This window comes from Thermobia domestica, chromosome 11 (genome assembly GCF_964235325.1).
Source record: "Thermobia domestica chromosome 11, izTheDome1.hap1.1, whole genome shotgun sequence".
Lineage (NCBI taxonomy): Eukaryota > Metazoa > Arthropoda > Insecta > Zygentoma > Lepismatidae > Thermobia > Thermobia domestica.
In genome coordinates, this window is record NC_137464.1 from 36,070,527 (window position 1) to 36,091,440 (window position 20,914).

The following is a 20,914-nucleotide window of genomic DNA, read 5'->3' on the forward strand; positions in this document are numbered from 1 at the left end:
AACACACTAAATAAAGTAACAAAAATTATGTTGGTATTGTTGTGATGTACATTTTATTGTGTGTGTCTAGAAAATACATATAGCACTTAGCTTTAGTTTCATTAATGCACCCCGAAAATGTTGTTCGTGAGTGACAACTTCTTTCCCTGCGACTAATGATTCGTCAAAAAAGTAAACTCGTGAGTGCATTGAGACCCCCCCCAGTTAACAACTGATCTTAAACTGTGAGCGTGTGGCCCCCCCTCACTCCTATTTCATTTTAATTTTCCCAGTTACTCTTGGCTGAAGTGGAATAAGGCTCCATGGATTATACGTCGACTTAAACTTTGTTAGTTTTATCTCTTTTAATGAGTTGGCAGTACTGTGAATGGTGACTTGTATCTTTTGTTCATCGTACAAAGGAATGAGACGTGGTTGTGACTTTATAAAAAATAATCCCTTGAAATCTAGTTTAATCGAAGAATATGTTTACTATTTTTAATACTTTAGATATATAATTCTAATGGTGAATACATTTAACACCTTTTAATATATATATTCCTTGTAAAGAACATTTCGTATAGATATTATTAAAATTTCTCTCTGTCATCGCAAGCGTAAGCATACAGACGCTAGAAAGAGAAAGCGCGAGAACTATTGTGCGAATGGACGCCATCAAAAAGAGATTATGTGAACAACTTACCAAGGAAATCCATCGATAATTTGGTCATCATTTATGTTATTGTGCTAAAATATGTATCAGTGAATTGTGGAACTTATGTTATTTCGTTACCTACGTAAGTTAAAGTGAATTTCAACGAAAATGCATTAAAACAACTTAACTTATCTGAGATTAAGGAAAACCACGTTGTCTCAGTTCCTTGCAAATGTTGCTATTCAAGAACAAATACCAAATCTATTATTGAATTTTACTTATATTCGTGATAAAGTAATGTAGGTAAGACGGATAAATTTACTTCTTAGATTGTTAATCAGAGGCACTATAAGTAAGTTCACGGTCGACTACCCAGCCGGACAATGGAAATTGGAGCTAATGAAGAAAGTCTAAAATCCCTCCAAAAATGGGAAGAAGAATCTAAAAGGATTGCCCTCCAAAATATCCGCTGACCCCCCTTCTTCTGAAATCTCCAAAATCGAAGTGTTGTGTGAATTAGTGTTCAGTGAGCAATATGTGCAAAGTAATCATGTCTCTTACGCAATGAGCCGGCTTCGTCGACATAGCATATAATTCTGAATTAATTTTTCGAAATTCCTTTTTTATTTTTTTTATTCTCCAATAAAAATTCGTGGGCTTAAATTTAATATGTTAAAATGATAAAAGGAAACATCTAAAATACAAAACTTCAAAAGGTATCAATAATATACATGTTAATCAAAATACAGCAGTAAGTATGTATGTTATATGTATAATGTCTGTGCTTTAGTAAATCAATTTCATATATGTATTTTATTTCAGTTGTTTCATACCAGTTTCATACGCAAATCACTACTGGAACGGTAAGAATATTTTACTTGGTGTTGTAAAATTATATGGATGTGAAGTGGGCGTGTCACCGAGGGTGGGTACGCGCATATGTCACCTCGGATCGAACCCGTCTTAACTTGTGATCTGATGCAATTCGTCCCACAACCTCTAACCACTACTATACAAAAAGAGTTTCTCATTCCGTTCCATCCGTTAGACACACTGTAAATGAAACTTTTAGTGTCCGAATGAAAGAATCATACCCAGTTGGGTCACCAGATAGGCGTACCAGACAAGACACGAAACTTACCGGTCATAAGAATGGCTTGCCCAAACAGGAACACGATCCAATCGTGTCATAAGAATGGCTTTGCCGCACAGGGACAGACAGGAATCAAACCCTTCCTGTCATAAAACCATTTGTTTAACTTGGTTGTACAAGCATTCAACATTACATATCTTACTTTTAAAATTGTTTAATTGCTGTCTTTTGTGTAAATTACTTTCTTGTACAATAAAGTTAGTTTAGTTTCATAGGTCTTAAAATTATAACAATAAAGTAATTAACTTGACTACGAGATTTCCTTTTTCTAATTGGTTAGTGGTAACATAACCTCCAAAGACTTCGGCCGGAATAGAGAGAAGTTTTAGGCGTTTCTGAGAAAATCTAAACTTCATGAAAACCATTGGAGTGAGTTAGACTATTCAACTTAATAAAGGTATAATTTGTATGTGAAAGGATGAGCTTCGGATATAAACACCCTCGTCCGAATCCTTTTTTTTTTTTTTTAATGGGATTCGCAATCATAATCATAAATACTGTAGGTAGTTTGTCAATCAATTTAGCTACCATAGAGGGCATGTTGGCTCACCCCGGAGATAAAATCACAGATATTGAATTGCTGAAAAACTGAATCGGCCATCTTACAGAATCTTATGAAAATATTGGCGAATCTGGTTTCCGTTTAACTGTTCAAGTTATATTTCAAAAGCAGTTACGACGTATTCTGAACCATACCAAAGCCATGAGATTTCCACGTGATAGGTTGAACTCAAGTATCAAACTATATCTACAATTCTCTGGTAATGCAATTTAAAGCGAACTGCAAATTTCTTGAAATAACTCAAAAAATTCGATTATGTTTGTTCACATAAAATATCTTTCTCATGCTATATGACGTATCCATGGAAGCTTAAGCTACATCAGGCTTCACTGTTGCTTTGTTAACAAGGCCTTCTATAGGTATGAGAACAGTGTCAGATCTAAATACGAGGTCCTTCTTGACAAGATCGTTAGACGACATGAGAATTAGATCAAATGTAAATTCGCATCTTGCCTAAAATGATAGATGTGACTTTTAGCTGTAAATGACATCTGATAAACCGTTAGGTGAAATAACAATTAGATGAATTGACGAGTCAATCACGTTGACTGGCTTATACGAGGCCTGTCTAAAAAGTATCCGACCTTAATTTTTTCCACGCAAAGTAGTGATTCTCAGGCGGCACCACCGTGCACGGTGGAAGGAGGAACCTTAATGCGCATGCTTGAATTTTTTCACCGCGTTCGCGTGTGCCAGTCGTGAGCTGGTGGTCGCGAAGTGAGGTGCTGTTGGTAGTGTTCGTCGGATTTAGTGTTTCTCGCAAGATGACTGAACGAATTGAGCAAAGATACTGCATCAAATTCTGTCAAGGTGATTCTCAAAGCCAAACAATTCGTAAGATTCAGCAGGTGTTTGGAGAAGATGCGATGGGTGTAACACAAATTAAACAATGGTTCAACCGATTCAAAGATGGCCGCACATCAGTCGAGAGTGAGCAGCGTAGCGGCAGGCCCCAAACTGCTCGGAATGCAGCTGTTGTTGAGCGGGTGCGAAATTTGGTGATGGCAGATCGCCGTTTGACAGTGCGGGAGATTGCAGAAGATGTTGGAGTGAGTAAAGATTCTGCACATGCAATTTTGCGTGACGATTTGAACATGAAACGAGTGGCTGCTAAATTTGTACCCAAGTTGTTGTCTCAGGAACAAAAAGACACCCGTTTTGATGTTGCACAGGACCTTCTGGACACCACCAACACTGATCCTGGGTATCTGAATTCCGTGATAACTGGAGATGAGTCATGGGTGTACGGGTACGACCCAGAAACAAAACAACAATCGTCTCAATGGAAGCATCCCGATTCTCCAAGGCCGAAGAAAGCGCGGCAGGTGCGAAGCCAAATCAAGGTGTTGCTGACTGTTTTCTTCGATGCCCGTGGAATTGTGCATCACGAGTACGCACCGGAAGGACAACCAGTGACAAAGGAGTACTATCAAGATGTTCTCAGGCGACTCCGTGACGCAGTCCGGCGCAAAAGACCAGACATGTGGACAGCGAAGAACTGGCACGTCCATCATGACAACGCCCCAGCACATTCATCCCAATTGATCCACACGTTCTTAGCCAAACATGGAATTACAACCGTTCGCCAACCTCCCTACTCTCCAGACCTGGCTCCTTGCGACTTCTGGTTGTTTCCAAAATTGAAGACGCCTCTGAAGGGATCCCGTTTTGAGAGTAGAGAAGACATAATGCGGAACACGACGACGGAGCTGAACAACATTCCAAAAGAAGACTTCCAGCGGTGTTTCCAGCAGTGGAAGGATCGGTGGGCTAAGTGTGTGGAAGCACAAGGGGCCTACTTTGAAGGGGATTAGGGTCCCAAATCTGTCAGGTATTCGCAACTTTTTTTCTGGCCAAAGGTCGGTTACTTTTTACATCTTCGTATTACGTATGACAGCCCTCGTATTACATCTTCATCTAATATTATTATTATTCTGTGTGGTAAAGATACAGTGCACTGCACTTGTGATTCTATTACTAATACTGCAAATATGAAATAATGAAATTCGTGATGGAACTTTACTAGCTTATAGTGTAATTTGCTGTTTCATGCATGTATAAATCTATGTTGTTACTGGCTGATAATTTTGCATCTATACTGTCATATTGAATAATCATCCACATGCTACATTTATTTAGGTGTCTGTTTTCTATTTGCAATACATATTACACCTTTTATGTCAATAATGTGAGTTTGAGAATGCTTATTAAAGAATAACTATGCTACTCACAATGAATCGAATTCCAAGTATCACGTCGAGTTTATTGCCTAAAATGAAGCTGATCATAACATACGAAGGAAATTAATGCTATAAAAGTAGAAAAGAATATGCATTGAATGATTTTTACAAATGTATTCATGTACATAATAAGTGATTGACATTAAATAATTATAAGCAAATCTCATTTCAACCGAAAAAAAACTATTTTTGTAAATCAAACAGCTTTAAGTGCTTTAGTAGTGTAACAGTAGAAACATTTTTTTTTCAGTTTCTCATTCAAAAGCTTTAGTTTTGTTTGATAAAATATAGTTAAATGATAAATTATTTTAACCTTCCTTATTAGCTTCAAAAAATATATAATACAGATTATATAAATTTAGATATTTTATGCAAATTTCCCTTCAAAGTCATTAAAGAAATCACTAAAAGAATATAATTTAGTTTTAATTTTATTGAAGAAAACTAAAGCTTTAGAATAAATAACTTAAGTATATTTGTAATAAGTTAACATATTTATTTACCATATATGTGCTGTTAATACCTTATTGGTTTAGTTTAATTTTCGCTCCAGAATCCTTGTTCCTACAACAAACAACTGTTCAGTTGAAAAAAAAATCTTGCACTATCCATTCCACAGCTAAATTATTAACTGTGGTAACAATGGCACATGTACCAGCATGGTTCATGAAAACACATTTCTTTAATACTGTATTTTTACCATGTTATGATTGGTTGTAAGTTATGAATTGCAACAAGTGACATGTATGTCATTTTTGGCAATAATTCCATCAGATATGAAAATCATTGTCTCGTAAGTATATCTTATAAATAAAAGAACTTTCTGACCAGAATGATACACTTCAAACTCAAATAATTAAAACTCAAATAATGTGTTACAATTGTGTCAACTTAGTATTACCTTCCTCAGACACTCAATCTGAGGAAGACTGAGCGTCTGAGGAAGACAACGCTAGTTGTCAAAACTATAACATATTATTTGAGTTTTAATAAATAAGTATATCACTCTGGTCAGAAAATTTATATTTATCTACTAAGTTCCAGAGTCGTAATGGATAGAGGCACTTAAGAGGCACCCCTGAATCTGAAAAAGAGAATAGTTTTCATACAATTTATGGTATTAACAAAAAAGACTAGTTACTTATAAGGTATTTCGTTTTAGATTATAAATACTTCACATGTAGGTCATGCATTTTATAACTTCATCATTAAATACTTCAATTATCATGTTTTTGTTCCATATTTTATTCTTATGAACATCAGTATAACACTTTATTCACAAATATTCCTTATATATTTCTAATACGTTAACATATTTTTAAAAATTCGTTTTTTTATTTAAAAAATATTGTAGCTTTTGTAAGACGTGAACGCGTTGATTTCAAGAATCTTTTAAAGCAACTATGGTTTGACCTTTATTCACGAGGAGGTGGTCGTACTCTTGGATCAAGTGGTTTTGAAAACGTTTTTCTTGGAGAGACGAGAAGGGGTGAAATTTCAGGACTTCACAATTGGGTTTACTTTAACAATCAAGAACTGCAGAGACAAGCAGATTATCTTGGATATATCCGAAAACTAGAGTTGGGAAATGTAAGTATATCTTTTTCCTATCATATTCTAATTAGGGGTAAAAGTGAGGGGGAATGCGGAGGTATGTCGTTCCCCCACTTCCAGAAAATAGCTATGGCGTCCGCCTACTTTCTAAAAGAATCACAATGGGGAAAGATGGGCACGGGGGAACGGCATGACGTCATGCGTCCCCTTACCTTTTCAGATCCCTGATTTTAATTTTAGTTTAGTTTATATTTGAAGTAAGCTTGCGTCAATATCGACTCTGTGTACACATTGCAGCCAGTTTATTATTGTAGTTAATAAATATTATCATCTTATATACTGTATATATATATATATATATATATATCAGAATATTTGTCTGTTTGTCTGCCATACAAACTCACATCGTTTAACCGTTTACAATGAATTTTTGAAAACAGTCGATATGTTACTTTCATCAAAATGCATATCCTACAGGGGAAAGAGAGGGGGTTCAAAAATATACCCCAAAAAAGGTATCTTAGAAGTCTCTGGAGTTAGGCAGATGAAGCTCGGTATATAACTAAAATTCCTTATTAATAATATCTTGATTCCAGCGTTTTCGAAAACACCGTTTTTAAAGAGGGAGAAGGGAATTTTTTAATCTTTTCATTTTCCATTTTGTATTCATAAAATGGCGGAAGTAAGAAAACAATCGAACTGTTTAAAACGAATTTCTGAAAGTAGTTAAGAAATGGGTTGACCTGTGTTTTGATAATCACATTTTGAATGGAATGCGTATGCGTATCGTAAGGGGGAACGGGGCTGATTTGCTTGAAATGAATCTTAGAACATAGTTGGGTTGAGTTGGGTTTTAAACATTTCATTTCGATAGGTTCAAATATACCTTTAGAATATTTTACATAACCCTATTCTTTCGGTGCAAAGAGCAGGTATTTCAGCTAATTAATAATACGAGTGTTGTTACAAAAGTTCTAAGCCTATCTATGAACAAAGCAGGAGAGAGTTTATAGATGACATACTTTTCACAATAGTCTTCTAACAAGCCAACACATTTCACCCATCGATGATTAAGTGTGTTAATGCCGCTGGTAAAAAATGATTCGTCGAAGGTGAGTAAATTTCATGTACGGCATGCACGACGTCATCATCAGTGTAAAAATGAGTACTTTCCAACTTCCGTTTGAGCTTTGTAAAGAGAGAAAAGCCAGAAGGTGCCAAATTAGGCGAATAAGATCGTGAATTGCTGCCGTTGCGATGACTGAGTTGTGGCTAGGGATATTATCTTGACGGAGAAGCATATCTGCTGTCAGTTTCCGACGACGATTCTGCCGAATACTATCACTCAGTTGTCGTGGAAGACCTGTATAATATTCCCCCAGTCGCTATTCGATCTTTTGGAAGATAACCCACCATCACTGTCCTTCTGAATCTCATAAAATTGTAGTTATTACTTTTCCAGCTGAGGGCACGACTTGGCCTTCTTCGGAGGGAGATGAGGAGTGTTTCCACTGCTTGAAACTTTGTTTAAACTCTGCTTTGTAATGATAGACCCAGGTCTCATCTATTGTTATGAATCGAGTGCGAAAGGCACCTGGATTTGCCCGGAAGAAATGAGGATTCTCTCTTCTCTCCTGAGCTTTTGATCAGGTGTCAAAAGTTTTGGCACCTATCTCGCATAAACCTTGCTCATTCTCAGATTCTGGGTGATCATTCAGTAACGCTTGCAGTAGACAAATCCAGTCTCAGCAATCTGTCTGATGGTCATTCGTCAATCATTCATAGTGATTTCATGTACTTTGTCAATGTTCTGAGTTAGTGCTTCCACGGGCCTTCCTGATTGAGTATCATCTTCAATGGTGATTCTACTTCCTCTTAAATTCGGCTGCCCATTTCTTCATTGTGGCGTATGAAGTGGCACTATCACCTAAAGTAGCAACCATGTCCGCGTGGATCTGCGGCTTTAACCTTCCTTATGGAGATATTCAATAACAGATCTCACCATCAATTTCTTCATTTGGAATGACATCATAGGAAGGTTGGATAAATTCGGGCTAAAAGTATTGCATGTCTAGTTCTAGTATTTCTTAGGCTTAGCAATTATGTAACAACCCTCGTAATAATAAAATAATGAATTGATACACCATGGAAATATTAATGGATGTGGATAAAAGTAGTAATGATGCTAGGGCGGTGCTACTGTGCACAGTCGAAGGAGATAACTTAATGGGAATGCTTGAATTTTATTCTCTGCGTTCGAGTATGCCAGTCGCTTACTGCTGAGAGACAAGTGAGTTTCTGTTATATGTGTTCGTCGGATTTTTGGAATCTCTTACGATTACTGAACAAATTGAACAATGAAAGATGCTGCATCAAATTTTGGGGCGGAATACTTGTTGGTAGTACTCTCTTGTCGCTGTTTGTCCTTCCGCTGCAAAATCGTGATACACAATTAAACGGATATCAAATAACACAGTTAGTATCACCTTGATTTTGATGTTCAGATAAGCATGCAAAATCTGATTTGTGAATCTTTACTGATTCCAACCTCTTGGGCAATCTCTCGTATGGTCAAACGACTATCTTCCTTTATCAGATTTTCCATCCTCACAAGAACAGATGAATACCGAGTGGTTTGTGGCCTTCCAGAACGCTGATCAGTCTCCACTGATGTGCGCCATTTTTGAATCGGTCGAACCATTTCTTAATGTGTGTTACCCGCATATCATCATCTCTAAACACCTGCTGGCCCTTACAAATTGTTTGCGTTGAGAATCACAAGCTTTTGACAAAATTTGATGCAGTTTCTTTGCACAATTCGTTCAGCTATTATAAGAGAAATAAACCTTACGAACACGTATAGCAGAACCTCACTTGGCGCACAGCAGGCATTACTGGCACACTCGAACGTGGAGAAAAAATTCAAGCATGTTCATTAAACTATCTCCATCCACTGCGCACAGTGGCATCGTCCTATCGTAATTGTTGTGCGAGGAAAAATTCAAGATAGGATACTCTTTAGACAGGCCTCGTACATTACACATTGAAAAATTATTATATTTTGTGGATCTGTTATCCTTTCTTTTGATAAACTCCTTCGTGGATGAACGTTTACATGCCTTTTTCAATATAGTTCCCAGCCACATTTATGATCCGCTGCCACACTGCTGGAAGACGTTAGTCACCAGTAGCCAGCGTTTAATCCAGACATGTCAGGAGGAAAAACCTCTCCCAAAGTTCAAGAATCACCCGCCAAATTTTTGAAGATATAAGTGTAGTATCCAGATTATGGATTTTGGTTTTCCTTCTGGAGATTTAGATCCCGCCCCACCGAAATAAAAAAGACTGTATAAAGCATTGACAGTAGCAGTCCTGTTTTTATTTATGTTCACGACAGAGCTGTCAATTGTATACTGAATGCGTCTCTGATGGAAAAACGCTGTCCTCTGAGTGATTCTTTCAGTTGGAAGATCAAAGATATAGGTGCTCATTTCTGGGCAGCATGGTAGATGTTCAAGAATTTCCCATACCCATAGTTGGAGTAAATCGCCTACAAGAGCAGCATTGGGACAAACCGACACTGTCATTCACAACTATGGACATACTTGAAATTACCGTCCTTTCGTCTGCAAAACAGGGTAAAATGATGTTCTAAGAACAAGTGCGGCGGTAGTACACGATATTCCTATCTGACTTGGGTTAGCGCATAATGGAGTTTGACGTCCACTACAACATACGCTGCTATTAGCATCACTGTCAGATTTTCGTGTTCTTGGTGGAGTTACTTTGGACAGGAGTACGTTGCGTAATGTCATTCAGTGGACTGGCATTTCAAGTCTTGCTAGTGTAATCGCATCCAAGTTTCGTCCATGTTGATGATTCGGTCCGGCCAGGGAGCCCCTAGGCAATTTGTCGCCCCGTGCAATAGCATTATTTGCCGCCCCTTCCCTTTACCCAGAAATAACAAATATTTTAAGCCACGATTTTAAATAGGCAACCCATCATGAACAATGAAGGACAGGGAAAAGGAACTCACACTCAGAAAGACCTAAATACTACAAATACAATCTCGTTGTGTCTATTTTTTCTTTAAAATATAATCTATTATGTTAGCTAAAGATAAAGCAAACACACATGCGGAAAAAAGATGGTAATCCTTTTTATACAATTCAATATCGAGCTTCAATCTCAATATATCAGTTTGCAATTTAAGTGCAACTAGCTCTTTTATTTCTTAATTTTCCTTCTACACCTGTTATTTTATTTAAGAAAAAGAAAACTGTTTCCATCTTCAATGATAAGGAACTTATTTGTGCCAAAGACAAGACTAGGTTTCATATCAAAACTGTGATAAATAACCAAAAGTAACAGGTGTTCGCTATTGTTCGAGAATTGAGTTCTTGTATTTGATAACAATCAAGCATTTCATACTGGGATTTGTTTGATCATTTGCTTTAGCACTGTCCATGTGACCTTAAACTAATGAGTCCTAAACATGATTTATGAATGTAGTATTCAAATAGGCCACGTTAATAAATTTAACTACCATCTTCATGAAGTTCGTTTCGAACAAGAAATATTTACTTTAAATAATATAGTTATGATAGGTTTAGTTATAATATAGTTATAGTTATGCCCTCGAAACTTGCCGCTCTGTGCAAATGCACGTGCTACATACTGTGTATGATAGAGCCGGCCCTTGGTTCAAAAACTAGCTTCCTTCCAAGTTATAACGCCCGGTCGCTTGAAAGAATGTAGCGAGTCCATCGTCTTTTGCGAGGTGGTGAGGATTCCTTTACATTTCTGCCAGAAGTTTCCTTAATTTTTATCCATGCACCCTGCTCCAATTTAGAAAAATTATGTTCAGAGCAACCCCGTTTCACACCCATTTGTCTGTATTCTAATGAAAACGAAACAAGTGAGTTTCGTTTCACAGTGTAAAACTACAGTAGACTTCAAAACTATGGGCATTCAAATGCTCAAACTTGAAATAGCACATATATAACTAGTTGGAATTGGACGCCGAGTCCATGTCAGAAATCCATTATTCGCTATGCCTTACTATTGTTGTTCTAATGCGATAAAGGTTGAAACCAGAAATGGTTAATTTGAACCAATTCAGGATTGAATTGATGGTTAAGGGAGGAGATTAAACCTACTCTTGGGCAGTTGAATCGACTGCATAAAACTACACCTCGATATTTGTTACCATTTTTGCTTTATGGAAATTATTATTGAAACCGGAAATAGTAGTAAATGTCAACCCGTTCTGGTTTTGGTAGAGCGTTGTGGGTTGTCATGGTGTATACTCTTGAGATCATGAATCCATTGCAGAAAACCGCTTCCGCTATTACCATTTTGTTCTATGGCGATAAATGTTGAAACCAGAAATGGTTAATTTGAACTATTTCTGTTTGAATAGAGAGTTAACGGAAGAGGTGAAACCTATTCTTAGGACGCTGAATCAACTGCAGAAAGCAGCATTTCGATATCTCTTACTGTTTTTGCTCTACGAAGATCAGTATTGATACCGGAAGTAGTAATAAATTTGAACCACTTCTGGTTTTGGTAGGATATTCGAAATAGTCATGGTACGTTACCATGAGACGCTGAATCGTTTACAAAAATAAAATGAAATAAAATTAAAATAACTCTTTGTTACTGTTTTCATTCTATGACGATGAAGTTGAAACAGGAAACGGATAATTTGAACCACTTCCGGTTTGAATAGAGGGTTAATAGAGAAGAAGAAACATTTTCTTGGGATGCTGAACCGATTGCAGAAAACTATATCTCGATATCTCTTACCGTTTTTGCTTTGATGCCTGTCGGTAGACGGACGGACGACCCCCCACCCCCCGCCAAAAAAAAATCTATAAGACTCGACACTTATGCATAGCATAGTTTGTAAGTTCAGAAGTTTTAAAAAGTCACTTATTTCATAAAAAGAAATATACTTTGCAATTTACATACAAATCAATAACGATAATAAATCAGTAAATGAATTGGTGAATAGCTAATTGCATGATCCCTAAGTCATCAACAAATTGATGGGCATTTTTTTATTATGTATTAAAATATATCAATTGCAATATTTGATTGTTACAATTAAAGAATGTCGATAGTATAGCAATTTTGAAACAACAGTTAATGAAACTTTATGAAATTGATGGACCAAGCAGTACTTCAGGTAGCATTTATTCCAAGACGAGCTTCATATGGAACTTACAGTGATTAAGATTCGTATTGACAAAAATATTATAATAAAAGAGATAATTGCAATGTTTGTTGAATATCAGAAAGAAGAGATTTTAAAGGACAAATGCATTAAAGGTAAAGAAAATATGGAAACATATTTACAGAAAAACCAGTGAAACCCACAACGGTCTATGCTTTCCTTACCGAGTAGACACATCGTTTGGAACTGAATAGGCCTATTAGAATTTTATTTGTATTTAGGTTGAGTTAGTTTAAATTACAAAGTAAGTTGATTTGCAAATCAGTATTAGAAAATGCATAAACACGTTTGCAACTGAACCAAATACAGTAGCTGTAATATTTACTTGAAGCTTAAAAAAAAAAAAGCGCAAAATTTACAAATTTTAAAGACAGGACGGAGAACCGTCTTGATCTTCGTCACTATCTATAATCAGAGATCATCCTGTAACTAAATTCAATTGCTTTAACTGAATATTTTCTACCTTAGTGTTTACACTTTAAAAATCATTGTTATTTTCTTATTTTTAACTAAACTTTCTATTTTGAAAATTCTGTTATCTTGGGTTAACCGCATGTTATTCTTTGCCCAAGATATTCCTGATTTATGACTTTTCTATCTAAAACTGCAGACATTACTTATCTGAAGTTTATCAACTAAAAATTGATTTTAAACAACCTTCCTGCAAGGTTATAAATTGTGTTCTGTCTTCAACTTTCTTGCTTGGTAGCAGCTAGTGAAAACATTTATTATATTTTCCTTCTGTCTTGCCTCTGAGATCCCATTTATCAAAGTATAACGAACTCAGGTTATATAATAGCTCTGAGTTCATTATATTAGAATTATGGAAATATTTAAAAAAAAATAATTCATATACCAACTGTTCAAATGACAACACAAGAAATCGAATTTCTTTGAACTACTGTATTTTTCGTGGATTTTCTGCATTCAACTTATTGTTTTTATAATTAATCTTCTTTATAAACGAACTTGCATACATCCACTATGTCTTCCTTTCATACTATATATATAACTATACAGAAAGAACAAGTTTCTACATGTTTGACCACACACAAAAAAAAGAAAGAAAAAAAGAAAAGAAGAGACCATTAGATAGGACCATTATCCTTAAGAATATACACATATTTCTACAAGTTATCGTTACAAAAGCAAATTTAGATTAACAATGAGTAATAAAAATTGTACAATTATAATGACAATTTTTCATAATTTTCTTGGGTACATTATAGTATGCACGCAATACACAAGTAACCTTGAGCTTAACGAATACTTCTTCTTTTCCAATGTACGTGCTAAAAATAGCAACAACTCTATTTAGTTAAAAGAGACAGATGATTAATGAAAGTGAATGATCATGGTAGAATTAGTGGAATGAGAATGTCAGAGGAAATGACAAAAACCGAGAGAAATCCCACAGATACCATGGCCAAATGACTGTAATGTAACGAATACAATATTCAAGAAATGCATAAATGCAAGAAATGTTAGGCCTAATTTTTTAGCAGTTCTCGAATTTACAAGCTGCATTTTAAGCCGATAATTTAGAAAAGTATTTCTTCAAATGGTAACTTCATTGTATTTTACCTTAAGTTTACATCATAATGTTACATATCTGATTAAGTAACTCAAAATATTTTGGACATTACTTAGTTTCTTCATTGAATGTTCATGTTCCTTTGTTATAAACTTAAAAAACTGGTCTCTATTACTGTAAAAATCTAAAACTAATATATTGATGAAATCACCAATCTGGAGACCAACAGCTTTGTATAATAGAATGTGTGTAAATAACAATGAAGTGGATATATGTAATATGTCGCCTAAGAAATTTAGAAATGCTGTTATAAATATGTAATTATATAATTCTCGACACTGTAATTGGACTAAAACCTGTTGTGTTAACAATAAATAAATAAATAAATTACTCACCAATGTCAACAGAAAAGTCGTAATTCTAATTAGCACTATAATAGTGTTTTCTAATGACCCTAATATTATATCTATTGAAGTTTCCAAAGTTTAACATATATTTTTGTAGTTGTTGCTTTTTTAGTGGAAGATATGATTCTTAATAAATTAATGTTCACTAATTATCTTATAATTTCATGGTTTACATGTGTTCCTTAATATTTACATAATGAAGCATAAGTTCCATTACATAAAATGAATTTTTATAACTTTGACACTATTTGTACGTGGGGTCTCTGGTTCGATTCCAACTCGCGTAAAGAGGGTTTTTTGTGGTGGAAAAACGCCGCGTGCATTGTTTTTTTTAGAGATTCTCCTGTTTGTTTCCACTTTCTATATTCCACCATTTTGTTCATTATCATAATCACTATCTCCCTTAACCTCGGAGCCTAAACATTGGGCGTTAAACTAAAAACAGAAAATCTGACCTCCATTTGTTAATAATATTTATAGTATTTTTTTTAAAAAAAAAATCTACATTTATCGCTGTTTATAATGATTCATATTGTAAACATTAATTATATGTAATTGGTATTGCTGTAAGTAAATAATGTTAAAAGGTTGGATAGACGTTCATAGTTCATGTTTTTGTATAATATTTTAAAGCTTGTTATATCACAATTCAGAAGTTCTTCTTGCTTGATAAGTTTTCCTTGTTTTTTAAGTTATAAGGTAAACGCGCCTGAATTCGACAGGCACCCGAATTCGACATACCTGTGCTTAAATGTTGTAAAATAAGCGTAAGATGTCATCCCTGCGATCGTGAATAGAAGTGGCAACATTATGGGAGTGTCTTTTCTCGTGTCAAAAGTGCGGTTACAGTAGATGAGTCATACGCATGGAGAAAAGAAGTACATTGTTGTGTGTGTGATACACTCTTCGAGAAAAAAAACACATAATCTTAAGAAAATCATAAGACGGGAGGCTATTTTTCTAAGACTTTTATTAAAGTTAGGTTTGCTTCAAGCAAATAGTGGTACTTTAATGTTGTAAAGGAGTTTCAATCAGTGCGTTTTGTTTTTTTTTTTCTGTGAGAACAAAGGTTGTGATGTAACATGAACGGGGGGTTGTCGAAAACACGAGCCTTTATTTGTAACGTGAACCGGATTTCGACAAGGTTGTCGAATTCATGCTCAGTAGTGTAAATATAATTTTAACTGAATATCAAAACGTACAAGTATGTTCAAAGTCTTTCATAAAGCTATTTGTTGCATAATTCTCCGATAGTTGTAACCTCAGTTCGATATGGAATGTCGAAATCAGGTTCCTGCATGTCGAATTGAGGATCATCGAAGTAACTACTCAGTTCAGAAAATTTAAGTTGTGTTCTTTTGCCCGTCTGATAATTTCTGCATAATAATAAAACAATATTTGAAGCTGATAAGAGATTACTACTAATAATAATGCCGACTTAATGTTTTACATGGATATAATTGAAGGTGTCGAATTCAGGTACCGCAACTGTCGAAACCAGGTGAAGTGTGTCGAATTCGGGTTCCATTGGTGAGTTCCAGTTTCATAAAAAAATTTAACATTAGCATTTGAGCCTTGAAATGACTTTTAGTATTAGTAGAGACTGTACATTTCAAGGGAAAAAATGGGCCAACACCGACCAATATTATGGCCACAATAGGCAATTGATTTTGAAAAAGGTCCTTAACCTGTCGAAATCCGGTGTGTTTACCTTAGTTGTTGATTGTTTATGTTGTTGTCAGTTTTTACGTCAATATTAGTTCTTGAAGATAAGATTTATATTTAAATTTGATGTGAAAAAAAATACCAGAAACTCGAAAAATTCTAGAGAACCGCACAAATTTTACATAAATGATCTTTCACACCAATGCTATTTTCTTCAAGTCGAACTTCCTTCTTGACATAAAAGTAGAAAGAAAGCACACAAAATGAAATGGCCATAGAACGAGGAAGAGAAACATGAACATAAATTACTTGTAAGCAACTGCATATAGTTTACTGTAACGTATAGGAACCATCTAAAATGTAACGATTATTAACTTATTATTCTTACACGTTACATTTAGCCCACATTTCGTGTAGATTTTAAAATATGTCAACACGATTAAATTACTCTAAATCAGACACGTCACTTACATCGCTAATACATTTTTATTATTCTTTTCGCAACTCCATTAATAATAATAATCTTTTTTGGTCGTCATAGCAACCTTTAAACAACTATTTACTGTTACGGTAACTAGGAGTACAGTTTATACATTTAAAACCAACATAGATTTTCAGCTACTACGATTAAATCTTATTTCTTTATATTGTAGAAGCAACAACATATTATCTCTCTTCTTCTTCTTCTACTCAACAGATTGTGTACTTTTATGCACCTTTGTCCAAAATCAAGATACGAAAATGGAAGTAATTTATCGCATAGATATACAATATCGTTGTACTACTAGTAAATTAAAATTCTGTATAATTTTAGAAAAAGGGTATAAAGTAAGGAAGTTTAACATGTTTTTTTTTATTTTTGACTAGTGTTATTGTTGTATATTCGAGTTAAGATGTATGTTTAATGCAGATTATAGGTTCATATGCAAGATTAAATACAAGTATGTTTGTTACACAGTGACGTAAGGAGCATCTTATGCTTATTAAATGTAGGAAAGATTTTCATATATCACAGTCCATGGTACATTCTCGTAGCTTCTTTTGTATAAACCCTGTTCTCACTGTTTCCAATTTTTAATCCATCTTTGTTCTTCCAATCATATTTTTAATGCCAAATTTGTATTTAGAAATTAATATTTCATAACTTCCTTTTCTAATATTTATATTGTTTTATTTTTTCTTTTTCTCCAAAGCATAAAGGAGCCATTTTGAAGCACCGATTTAAATGGAAGCATATTGTAAACGTGGGAACCATGTTTATTGGAACGAGTCCTGAATTAGAAATGGCTTTATATACAGTGTGCTTTCTTGCAAGACCAGATTCAAACTGCCCAATCAGTTTGAATGGAAAGCATTTTAATGTCAGGACGCATACTATAAGATACAAGGGTAGAAACTACATAGGCAGCGCTTATCCTGAAATTTAGTTGTAGTTTTTAAAACGCATATTTTTGGAGTTTAAAATATATAGTTTATTGCATGATCTATAAGAGAATGAGTGAGGATGGTAGCCCCCCCCCAAAAAAAAATCAAACTGATATCTTTTTAATTTCAACGGTTTGAATACACTTCATTTATGATAAAGATAATGAATAATACGAAATAAATATGGTGTATGTGAAAAATATTACTGTAAATTTTCTCTAACGTTACAAAAAATAGATATTAAGATATTTTGAGGCTTCTGGAACAGGCATGCCCTCGTTTCACCCTGAGAAAATAACAACAATATAATTGGACATATTTACGAAATTGTACCAACGTTGAGAAAATGCCATCTCATTTACAGATAGAATTATCAGAAATTCAGTGCAGCTCAACTTTACAGCAAAAATTCAGTGATGTGAGTATTCCCGTACTTTGCAAATATTTTCCTGCGTGATACCCAAGAAAACCGTAAAATTTATATCTTATGTGATTCCCGTGCTCAGTAAATACGTATCACAGTGTGAATAACATTTCTCACTTACGAAAAGGAACAAGTCTCCAGGGATATCCAGATTAACAGACTTTCATCTTACCTCTGTTCTGAAAATGAGTAATGTGTGGAACATGCCACTAGACATCCAAAAACTGGTTCTAGGAAAAAGAGGTCAGGTGTCGAGAAAGAAACAAGAGACATCTATCTAATATCTGGATTTCCTTATGTTACTTCAATTTTTAAAAGAACTACAGTATTTGTAAGATTTTGTGTATTTACTCACTTTTTAAATACATCATTAAGTATGATGTTCTTTGTCCCGCACTATTCTAAGTTGATGATTAATTAGCTCAATTGAGGTACTGAGTTTGACATGCCTGTTCTGGAAGTGTTCTTGTCAACATGTTTATCTATACATTATGCTAGTTTTACTTGTATTAAGACACATAAAAGTAGTAAATTCAGGACATCACTGTACAAAATGATACAAAGAAAGGAGGACTCAGTTTAAAGAAAAGAAAAAAATCTTCAAACATTGTTTTTCCTTCTGTTAAGAGCATTAAAAAAAGAAAAATCTATACAATTGTTAAGTAGTCAAATACTGAAATATTAAAGTGGTAACATAATTACTTCTGTATGTTGTAAAAGCAACATTCAGTTTTGGTAGATATAACATCACGAGCACTTACAAAGTTGATACAAACTTTGAAAAGTTGAAAAGTTACAAACTTTTTTAAAAATATATTTTCTTAGCCCCAAGTTTCTCACTTTTCACTTTGTTAGCCTTTAAGGAATGGTTCGATCAAGTTATTGGAAATTGTTGCCATAAAAATAAGTGAAACTTTGCCTTTATTTTATTGTAACTTGCTTGCCATCTAGAACTGTTAATATTCTTATTGGTAATGCCTTACATGACTAATCTATCAGAATGTTGAAATTAATTATTAAAGGAATTCTCCTTAAAGGAATTGGAAAGAACCAGTAGTCATAATTCAAATATTTTTTTCAACAAGAATAAAGTACACTTATACTTCTGAGAAGTACGGCCATTAATTTTCTTTTTGTGTTTTAATATTAATATTGGATCTTGGGATCTAGTAGCACTTCTCAATCGGCAATGTTTTTTGAAAATCATGGTTTTCGTCTGCCGAAATTCGATTGTGTACATGTTAAAGAGTCGAGTTGTTCTAAGTAATTTTCATAAGAAACAATATTTCCATCTTCCGTTGTTTTGTAATCATATGTAAAATGTAATAAATTCACTTATATTGCATGATCAGAATTCTTACAATATACTTAATTCAAATGTTAAAGTTCAGAAGGAATCATGTGATAAATATTTGCTTACACGCCTTGAGTAGATTCTGCTTTAGTTGCAGTTTTAGTTGTAAAATAATAAATTTGAATAAAATACAGTAAAGAACTAAGACAAAATAAGAGCTATAAGGGTGAGTTAATATATGTAATTTAACCAACATCCAGTATGAGAGGTTCTGTATGCTTTTCAAAAGTACATTTTAAATCGTTTGTGTTTTTGTTATTAAAATTATGCATCTAAATTCACAGCTAGCATAATATTGAGTACACAGATTATATAAAAGTCATAAAAAATATACAGTTTTATGAAGTATTGTGAATATTTATATTGGGAAAGCATAAATATGCTAAGTCAATGTAAGAAATAAATAAATAAGAATAAACATATCTATAATGCACCAATGTTTATTTTTGAAAAATAGTATTGTTTCTTGTCCCCAAGATAGTTGTAGGGAATAGGGATCGACGCAGGAAGTGGGAAGTATTAAATTTTGTAATTCTTCGCTCAGAATGGGAAGTTTTTTTTTTAAATTTAGAAAAGCACCAAAAATGAGAAAATTTCATAAATAAATTTCGAACTCCACACTGTTGTTTTTGAAGGAGAATGTTTTCGTCTTCATCAGAACTCAAAGATTTTACTCTAGAAGTGATGTTTCATAAGAGCATTAGTTGCTCCAGAGAGGACTATCTTACATTTTCGGAGAGGTGGTCCCTAACGTTACAGTTCTGAAATTGTTTTGGGAGTAATGAATCATTGTAAATATGTTTTACATACGTGTACTCTTACAATGTATTAGATATGTATTTGTATTCAAATTTTGGTGTACCTTAAAATTTAATTGAAAATGACCTTTATCCTCGTACTTTGACTAAAATTTTAAATGTGTTGTCGTCAGAAATAAAAAGAACTACATACGTATGTAAATGGTAATATGAATATATATTTTTCTTACGCAAACTTAAACAATATACATACATGTCCCATACTGGTATTGAAAACTTTTCTCACAACTTATCTTGAATTTCACGAACAACTAGATGTTTGGAGTAGAGTTTTGTTTCAACTTGTAGTCGTGGCGTCCAGGTCAATATCAATATCTGCAGAATTAAAGCCTTATATCATCACTGATAAACTTTTCTCGATATGCATGAACCCATGATCGTTTTCGACGTCCAATACTTGTTCACATTAATTCTGAAAAATATTTTCCACACAGGATAGAATATAAACAAACTAAACAGTTCGTTTGTGTGTTTGTCTGACTCTGTGTGGCCTGGGGACCAGATGAGTGGACCGAGAGTTACCAAGTTGTAACTTACTCTCTTAAGTTCTACAAGTTATGTTTGACTTGAATAACCTTTTAAGGCTCTTGCATTCTGGTGCAACCAAATGAAATTACTAACTTATAATAAACAATATCATAAGAAATGTAATCAATCTTACCTTACTACATAATTCCTTGATAGTCCGTTGGCAGTCTATCTATTCTATCGGTATTTTTGGAAACATATATATATATATATATATATATATATATATCAATTGGAATATGTTTATTGTTCACAAATCTTCGATAATACAAAGTTATGTCTTTGGAGAAACAGGAAAATAAAATGAAGAGAAAAGTCAATTTTTAACCGTTAAAGAAAAAAACAGTCCGTGAGCATCAACTCAGTTTCCAGACTTCG

At 34.2% G+C, this 20,914-nt stretch overlaps 1 protein-coding gene across 1 annotated transcript in view; it reads left to right on the forward strand.

Moving 5' to 3' along the window:
* Nucleotides 1–19,617, forward strand: part of LOC145663551 (endoribonuclease Arlr-like) — a 69,386-nt gene extending 49,769 nt beyond the window's left edge. Inside the window, exons 4-5 of the mRNA XM_081729661.1 lie at nucleotides 5,944–6,179; nucleotides 17,181–19,617. Of these exons, the coding sequence (XP_081585787.1) occupies nucleotides 5,944–6,179; nucleotides 17,181–17,414 (470 nt within the window). The 3' untranslated portion in view covers nucleotides 17,415–19,617. The remainder of the gene's footprint in view (nucleotides 1–5,943; nucleotides 6,180–17,180) is intronic.
* Nucleotides 19,618–20,914: the final 1,297 nt, after the last annotated feature.